The sequence below is a fragment of the Mesoplodon densirostris genome, chromosome 4 (genome assembly GCF_025265405.1).
Source record: "Mesoplodon densirostris isolate mMesDen1 chromosome 4, mMesDen1 primary haplotype, whole genome shotgun sequence".
NCBI classification, from domain to species: domain Eukaryota; kingdom Metazoa; phylum Chordata; class Mammalia; order Artiodactyla; family Ziphiidae; genus Mesoplodon; species Mesoplodon densirostris.
The window spans coordinates 169,795,571-169,805,168 of NC_082664.1; the positions used below are offsets into that span (position 1 = coordinate 169,795,571).

The window sequence follows — 9,598 nt, forward strand, 5'->3', positions numbered from 1 at the left end:
AATGTTATAATTACAATAGAACTGACTAAAAAAGGTGAGCTTTTTATTATCACTGTGTACCTGAAATTCTAAATTGTGTTAAAAACTTTTGCTAATCTAAGGTCTGAAGAGTTGACTCAGTCACTATTGAGCTTTACTAACATAGCATATACGTAAACTTCAACTGAGCACAGGTTTCTTCCTTTTCCCTTGATGAATATTGTCTTCTACATGAAACTTAGTTCAGAGAACTCCCAGCTACACGCTTGGCTCCTCACAGCCGACTCAGCTACATGCATTCATTTAGAGAATAAATGAATTCTTTTGAATCATGACTCCATAAGAATCTGGAGTTCCTTGTACGTGTTCAGGATCAACGGGTCTCCAACCCACATAGTACTATACGCATCTGTGTTAAAACAGTAGATTCAAAAGCAAGAACTATGGCACTATGGTTGTAAAGACAAAGAAAAAGAACTTGGGTTACTTCAATTCTATTATTGCAAAGTGCACATCGTTCTCAGAACCTGGTCCTCACTCATTCGTCAATATTCCCTCATCTGTCTTTTCCCCCTTTTTTCAAAAACACATTGTCATTGCATCTTCCCTTTTTGTACAGTAATATTTGTTTTGTTTTTTATTTATAATGTTTTTTGCTGGTGTGATTATATCTATGAAGTGCAAAACAGGAAGGTTTTCAGCATCTGCTTCTTTTCTGGCCATTATTATTATTCATTTCCCTTTCTGATTATGACTGAAAATAACGTTGTCTCGCAGAGGAGGCAGATGTTACAAAAAGGATCTACTCCAGATGTTAAATATCTTCAGTACACCACTGCCACGGCTACTTCAGAGTTCAACAGATATGACTTTGACTCCAAGGACAGATACATAGAGTACATGTATGTAACCACATAAACAACCACAGTGTGTGCTAAAATGTGACAAGAGATGTAGCTAAAATATCAGGAAATGTCTGAGACAACACAGGAGAATGAAAAGTAACTTCTAATCTGTAGGTAGGAATCCAGAAATCTTCCTCGGAAATAATGTGAAACGGATAGTGTCTGTATAAGTAAAAATGATGAAGTAAGTGGCATTCCAGTTTAGGGGAAAACCACAGGCGAAGGCTCGGAGTAGGAAGACATGGGATGTAGACATGGAAAGTGGCTCTCAACCCTTACTGTGCATCTGACTGACCCGAAGAACTTTTTTAAAAAATCCACCTGCCTGGGCCCCAGCGAGAGATTCTAAATCAGTTGGCCAAGGTGGGCTTTGACTTCAATACTCTTTTTTTAATCTCCCCAAATAATGTTATTTTTAGTCATGTCTGAAATCCAGTGGGCTATTAAAAAAAAATGGACATTAAGTGTTTGAACTGTGTGATTGAAAGATCTTTCTTCCCATATTAAAGAATTTGTACTTAATTTAGGAGCCAATAGAGAATCACATAATTTCATTTTATTTTTTAATTTTTATTTTATATTGAAGTATAGTTGATTAACAATGTTGTATTAGTTTCAGTTGTACAACAGAGTAATTCAGTTATACCTATACATGTAACTATTCTTTTTCAAATTCTTTTCCTATTTAGGTTATTACAGAATACTGAGCAGAGTTCCCTGTGCTATACAGTAGGTCCTTGTTGGTTATCTATTTTCAATATAGCAGTGTGTACCCGTCAATCCCAAACTCCCGATCTGTCCCTCCCCCTTTAAGAATACTTTTGCTTTTGGAAAATTATGTGAGTAATATGATGATTTTGTTACTCCCAGTAAATAGCTGTTCTTCACATGCTTTGGGACAATTTTCATCTTGGGCATGTATTAACTATGGTTGTATTAACTAATTCTTCAGGATTATCCACAGCAGAGTTCTAGAATGAAGGCAACAGACCATTGGCAAGTCGTAATTTTAGGTTGGAAAAGAGGCAACTGCAGGACAGTAAAACAACTTCTACATGAGGAAAAGCAACCAAAATAGGATGAGTAGAGAATGTGTAAAAAAACACTCAGAAATAGAGTTAAAAATGCAGAAAACAAACTTATGGTTACCAGGGTGTAAGGTAGGGGGCAGGGATAAATTGGAAGATTGGGATTGACATATAAACACTAGTATATATAAAATAGGTAACTTATAAGGACCTACTGTATAGCACAGGGAACTCTACTCAATACTCTGTAATGACCGATATGGGAAAAGAATCCAAAAAAGAGTGGATATATGTATATGTATAACTGACTCACTTGGCTGTATGCCTGAAACTAACACAACATTGTAAATCAACTATACTCCAATAAAAATTTAAAAAAAAGAAAAACACCCAGACTTTGCTTCACACAAGAATTATTGCTTAGAATTCTTGGCCACACCAAAAGGTAGACAAATCCATTTGAGTTACTCTTTTTAAGAAAAAAGTGACCTATAATTCATGAAGCAAAGAGACACAGCCACAGATAGGAGTCATTTATTTTAATTAGATTGCAAGTTTGACTGGCCAGGGCCCAGAGCCATTATATTGTGTTTTCCTTTGGATAGGTTTGCCAAATCAAATACACGACACTTAGATAAATTTTAATTTCAAGTAAACAATGAGTAATTTTTAGCATAAATATGTCCCAGGAAGTATAGTTTTAAAAAATTACTCATTGTTTATCTACCATTCAAATTTAACTGTTGTCCTGTAGATTTATTTGCTAAATCTGGCTAAATCTGGCAACCCAGATTTATAACTGAAAGTAACCTGTGTTGAAATCATATTCAACACAAAATAAGGAGATTAGAGAATAATTTGTACTTAGAAGTATGAAAAAGAGAAAAGATTCCCTTCCTCTGGACAGTCAAAAGTGATCAAAGCTAAATATGGAAAGGTTGACCCAGTTGTATGAACACATCAATTTCCACGAAGATCCACTGGGGACTCAAGGAAAGTTCAATATTTTTTCTTCTCCCCACTTTTAAAGAATGCTCCTGATTGCAGAGACTGTAGAGAAGCATTACCCTTGCAGTTCCAACTGACCTGTAGCATCAGCATCACCTGGGACCTTGTTAGAAACACAGAGTCCCGGGCCTCTCCCCAGACCTGCTGAATCAGAATCTGCATTTTAACAAGATCCCTTGTGATTTGTATGCAAGTGTGAGAAATGCAGATTTCATTCTATAGTTTCCAAAAACATGCTCTAGAAGGTATAGGATCCATAGGCGCCCCCCCCCCGGGGGGCTCAGGGAGTGTGTGAGCAGGGTTTCCTCCATCACAATGAAGAGAGACCTATACTCTGAGTGATCCTGTTTGGGCTTCCAGGTAAAATTTCATTGGAACAAAGGGTCTATGGCTTAATTTTTTTTAATTAAAAAAGAAAAGAAAATCTTGAGAAAACAATCATCCAGTTCATTTCATTTTCCAAATGGGGAAACTAAGTAACAAAACATGGGACTGTGCCTGAGTCTTGTGCTGGGAAGTGACAGGACCGAGATGCTGTCCGTGCCTCAGGATCCCAGCCTCTTTCCACTTCCTACTGTTTACTGAAGAAATACTAGAAATCTCAGAACAACTGCTTGTCAAACGCCATCAAGCACCACAGGTGTCTTCTAGATGAGCCTTGAATTTCAAAATTAACCCCTTGTCTTTCACACTCACGCCTAGTAACTGCCTTTCAAGGGTTCTTCTAACCCATAAAAAGCACTATCCGCTTTGTTCTCCGTTTGAAGACAGGTCTCCAGTTGCAGTTTTGTTTACACTACTAACGCAGGGTACCCTGCAGGTTTGTTTGTGGATATTTCAGCTAATTATCTTGCCACAGACCATCGAGACAGATCTGGATGACTGTTCAATTAATAGTTCTGAAGGAGTAATTAGGGAGACTACCTGCTTTCATGGCCCACCCCAGTGCCAACATATCAGTGTGAACATTTACTTCTGAATTTGATTAATCGCATAAATAATTCTCAGAAATGAAATTAGAGATCACCCACGCATTACACCCAGTCATGTTTTAAGGCATGACACCCTGAATCTCTGTAATGAATTAACATTACAGTCTGGTTTGAATTTTTCAATTTTCAGCATATATCCTGCTCTGTTAGCATGTGACCTTGTGGCCCCCATCAGTTTCTGTAACAATTTGAATTAGCCATTCTAAAAAGAACACAGATTTGGACATGTCTAAGCCTCAAGAAAAAAGTATTAAATGCTAAGTTGTGACCTGTCCGTCATACTTCATGGCAGAGCCAGACATGATGCCCATTCTTTGTCCATGGGATAGATGTCTCATATTATAGCACCAACCTTAAAGATCATTCTGTGAGAACTAAACATTCAGTCATTCTGTGGAAGTCACAGAACTGCCCCCTTTTTTCATTTATATAAGGAAATCTCTGAACAATTACAGATTGACCTAGGAAAACAACTTCAGTTAGGACTAATTTACATAGATTTCCTTTAAATTTAGGGATCCTAAAAGTTAGTGGAAGAAGGCAGGAGGGACAATGATCAGGAGAACCACGACCCAGAGGATTTTTAAATAATTTTTCTCTCCAGTGTTCAAGTCAGTTATCTCAGGGAAGCAAGCATAAGGATGCTACAGTTTTAGAGGACAAATCCTCAGATATCATTTTACAGATAAGGAAACAAAGGCCCAGAGAAATCAAGTGATTTATTTAAGATCATATAATTGATTTCTGATATGTGAAAGCATTCTAGAAAGGAAGCAGAATTTTGGTAAATTTATTACTCTGTTTGGTATTTTTAGGGCTAGAATTGAGATATCAAGGAATTGCAAAAGAATGTAAAATCGGACCAAATGTTTAAAACCCCAGTTGCATGACATTTATTAGATTTCATTGTAAATTTTAGCATATTATTATGGGAAATACCCTCTATTTTCATCTGGTCAAAAACTCTAGGAGTAAATATAAAATTTTCAGTTTTGCACAAATAAAATGGGAGTCTTGAATATTGTAGTTGGATTATACCTTTTCTATCTTGTTCATCTTTAGAATGCTTGTCTGAGCCCTTTATTAAGTCTTACCTCAATGTATCCCTTTCCCCTGAAATGGTTTTTATCTCCCATGTGGAAACCATGTTTCATACCTTTCTTTGGTCATATTTCCTTCAACATGGCATCTAGCACCATGTTAGACATTTCAGGTGTTTTTAGTAAATAATTTGTGCATTCCCTTTGGCCCAATAATTTTATTCCCATCAGGTTAGCAGCAAAAGTATTCACTGTAGCATTATTTATTTTATCAAAAAATCTGGAAAAAAATCTCAAAATCAAATTGACTGTATAAATCATATTGAGTTATAAGTAGTTTGCTCTACAGACACTTAAAATAATTTTGTAGAGGGATAGTTCATAAATTTTTTCATGCTCTTAATTGGAAATAAAGGAGTCCATAAAACAGTATTTGCAATGATTTAATGTTTCTAGAAATGCATATAAGTGATGTACACTGATAGTTGAACCAAGTTATGTGTGGGTGGTAGGATCTCTAGTGATTTTAAATCTTGTTGGGGTATTTTTTTTTCTACAATGAGTAGTGGTAAATCAAAAGAAATTTTCTTTAAGGATATGCAGTTAATTCAGAAAATAAGTCTGTGCTGTGTTAACAGAGGAAGCTTCATTGTCCAATATTTTTGTACTTTCAATTTTGAGAACCTCTGTGATGAGTTCACAAAGAACATGATAAACATTATCAATAATCCTTCAATCTTTTCACCTAAGAGAATTATTAACTTAGTAATTCTGACTTATTAACAGAATCCTGAAGTTGTTGGTAATGTTATAGTTTAAGATGGAAATAAAAATAGAGCCATGTTCACAAATTTCAGATAGGTTATACATGAACTACTGAATTTTAAGAACTAATTTCTACAGTGGGGAGAATTAACTTTGGAAGTAGACAGATCTCATTTTAAATCTTGGATCTGCCATTTGCTAGCTTTTTAGTTTTGTGCGAAAGGTAAATGATTGAGTTGTACACATTAAATGAGATAGTGTATGTAAATTACCTACTAACTGCATGAAATACGGTTAAGAGCTTAATAAAATATAACTTTCACAAGCATCAACATTCTCATTAATGGTGCTCCTTTTTATTGGATAAATTTGAAGTTGTGTAAATTTAAGGCATACAGCATGTTACTTTGATACATTTATATATTGTAATATGGTTGCTGTTGTAATGACATTTATTGCATTACATACTTATAGTACAATATTATTTAATACCCATTACAAGCGTATACTCTTAAATACCATCAATCTTATCCCCCCACCCCCATCACCTGGTAACCACTGTTTTACTTTTTGTTACTCTTTTCGGTTTGACTTTTTTAGATTCCACACATAAGTGATATCATACAGTACTTGTCTTTCTCTGACTTGTCTCGCTTAGCATAATGTGCTCAAAGTCCATCCATGTTGTCACAAATGACAGGATGTCCTCCTTTCTCATGGCAGAATAATATCCCACTGTGTATCCCACCTCTTCTTTATCCATTCACCCACTGATGGACATTCAGGTTGTTTCCATATCCTGGCTATTGTGAATAATGCTGCAATAAACATGGGAGTGCACTTATCTCTTCAAACTCCTGTTTTCATTTCCTTTGGGTTTATACCAGAAGTGGAATTGCTGGATCATCTATTTTAAACTTTTTGAGGGACTTCCCTATTGTTTTCCCTAGTGGTTGGACTAATCTACACTCCCACCTACAGTGTCTGAGGATTGCCTCCCATTCCAGCACATCCTCACTAGCACCTGCTGTCTGTTGTCTTCTTGATGATAATCCGCACTCCTTTTTAATGGCCACCTGTAGCACAGTGTCTTTATGTGCTGCTTCACAGGGCTGTACTTGCCTGCTGGACCCACAGGCCAGGTGGGCCTTGGAAGGTGGGGCTTCAGAACAGACTTAGTGGTGCTGCTTCACTCAGAGAAAGACAAGGGCAACCGTGCCCTAAGAAGCCCAGTTGTGAAGTAACTGACACCAGAGTGGGGGTTATAAAGAGTGAGCCTATGGGCATTTTCCCACAAACAGGAGTGACCATAAATTACAGGGTCCATCTCCCTAGAAACGATTAGTATATTTCCATTGATGATGATTTTTAGTTCCAACAAAGACACACTACTTTGCTCTTTAGCCCTCTCAGGTTTACCTTCTTCTCTTGGAAAGTAAAGGTAATTCAGTTTCACTTACATCCTGGGACTTAATCAGCTAATAAATATAAAGCATTCTGACCACATAATGTTATATAGACAGTACATAATATTTTTAGTAGGATGCAATGACCGTGATTGGTGTTTTTCCAGAAGGTAGAGCTAATAGTCATTCCTACCTAATGTGAAAACTCTTTTACAGCCATTAATCATGACAGTGGAATGTAATTGGCAAATCTAGAAAGCTGCTAAATGCCTGTATATCTACACTGATATTTAACATTTTTCACATTGAAATGCTTTCGATGGAAATAAACTTCCTTTAATATTTATTGTTTTATTTACTCCAAAATTGCAAGAACTCTGATAAATGGAGTAATAGTTTCTAGTGTCACTGTGGCCGCGAAATGCCTTTTAGTGTCTTCTGCTGCTGGAACTTAATAATTCATTTTAGCACTTCTATTCGTAAATCACAGAAGGTTTGTTTGATGGACCTAGTGCTGGGGAGAAGTGTCAATACAAATAACCTGTATTTTAGGACCAGTGTCTATATGTGCAATTATTTACATAGGTTTGAGATTGTCTGCGCCCTCTGTTGCTGGATTCAGTTTTCAGGGCACGACATCTGTTAATTTTCAAACATAAAAGTCATCTATGGGAAGTCTTAGCTTAATATTAATGTGATTGATCTTTTAGTTTTTGTTCTGTTTTGTTTTGGGGACAGTTGTTTTGGCTAGGAAGTCTAGCACCAAATTTGAAGCACACTTATAAGAACTGTGTAGAATTTTATGGCCTTAAGTTTTTGAGTGAATTAATAAGTGAAATGAAGTGATATCATTATTAACTTCTAGAGAAAAGAAAGTGTCAGTGGCTACACATTAAGAAGACTTGTTTTTTATGACCGTTCGCTCTTGCTTAGTTATATTTGGACACTTATGGAGTCTTTTAGACATAAATATGCATAAGGCATAAACCATGCCTTTGAGAAGCTCTCAGTTCTATGGGGGGAGGTATGGCCAAGGGAGTGTCACCTGGGAGGCTCTGGTACTGCCATAATGGAGAGTGCTTTGAGCATGTATAATGCCAACTGTGGCAGTAATGAGATCATTTAATATGTTACTAAATTTAAATCAGAAGTTCATCTAAAATATTTGGCAAATATATTTTTCTTATGATATGACCATCACCCTGGTGTTCACTATTTTGCATTTCCTGTTTCAGAGACGCCCAAGCAGATGGCCTGCGATGAAGTTTCGGAGAGGTTCTGGCCATCCTGCCTATGCTGAGGTTGAACCAGTTGGAGAGAAAGAAGGTTTTATTGTATCAGAGCAGTGCTAAAATTTCTAGGACAGAACAGCACCAGTGCTGGCTTACAGGTGTTAAGACTAAAAATTTGCCTATACCTTTAAGACACACACACACACACACACACACACACACACACACACACACACACACACACACACACACACACACACACACACACACACACACACACACACACACACACGAGCCCTAAGCTGCTGTAGTCAGAAGGAGATGAGATTTCTGGACAAGCCCAGCCCAGGAAGGGTTAAAAAAAACAACCCTAAAACTTATAGAGGACACCAATTACCACTGAACATAGAATTCCCTAGTGGAATGACCTCTATAGTTCACTCAGCACATCTCCTGTGGACTTATCAGAAATATGACAAGATTACAATGCTGTTGGCTTAAGGTGCAGGGTTGCAAAGGGATCAAGACAAAAAATAATAAAGCTTTAGTTCACGAGGGATCTACACCTTGGTTCAAATATTCTTCTCTAATAACTGTGTTCCACAGCCTGACCCCATTCACTCAAAAGAGCAATGATGAATATTTCAGTTTGCTGAGAAAAGGAGCTGATGCAGGAGCAAAAATAAACACAAAATAAGAGGTTTTTCTGTCTTTTCACCAGACATGTGGCTAAAGGGTTTTGTTTTTCTGGTCTAGACCCACCTGTTCCAACAAGTTCATCACTTTACAGGATGAATCTTTTGTCTGTCCGGGAGGTTCCGACTCCGCCTCCGTCTTCTTTGTTCTGGTTGCCCACTCTGTGAGCAGTGACAGAATCGCAGCCTTTTAGCTAAGGGTGAGAAAGGAGGGAGAGGCAAAGGAGGCCTCTGGTTCCCCTGCCTCAGAGTTAAACATCTGATTTGTTTTAAGAAGTATTGCCTCCACCGCCCACTGTGAAGTCCTATGAAGCCACAGTTGCTCTTGGCTGAAGGAAACAAAAGGAAACAATACGAAGAGTTCCTTAATCGTTTTTGAAGCAAAAATGTTAAGGGATTCTAAACACGGGTTTTTGTTTTCGCTTTTTACTTTTTGCCGTTTCAGTCCAAAAGGCCCATTTCATTCTCGATTCCAATCTAAGAAGCCAATCAAGGCAGCACATCCCTGGCGATAAAAAGAAGGAAAGAACCCTGCTGAATCATACAGT

At 37.3% G+C, this 9,598-nt stretch overlaps 1 protein-coding gene across 1 annotated transcript in view; it reads left to right on the forward strand.

Moving 5' to 3' along the window:
* PLXDC2 (plexin domain containing 2) overlaps nt 1-9,363 on the forward strand; it is a 401,022-nt gene extending 391,659 nt beyond the window's left edge. Inside the window, exon 15 of the mRNA XM_060095440.1 lies at nt 8,359-9,363. Within this exon, the coding sequence (XP_059951423.1) occupies nt 8,359-8,475 (117 nt within the window). The 3' untranslated portion in view covers nt 8,476-9,363. The remainder of the gene's footprint in view (nt 1-8,358) is intronic.
* Nucleotides 9,364-9,598: the final 235 nt, after the last annotated feature.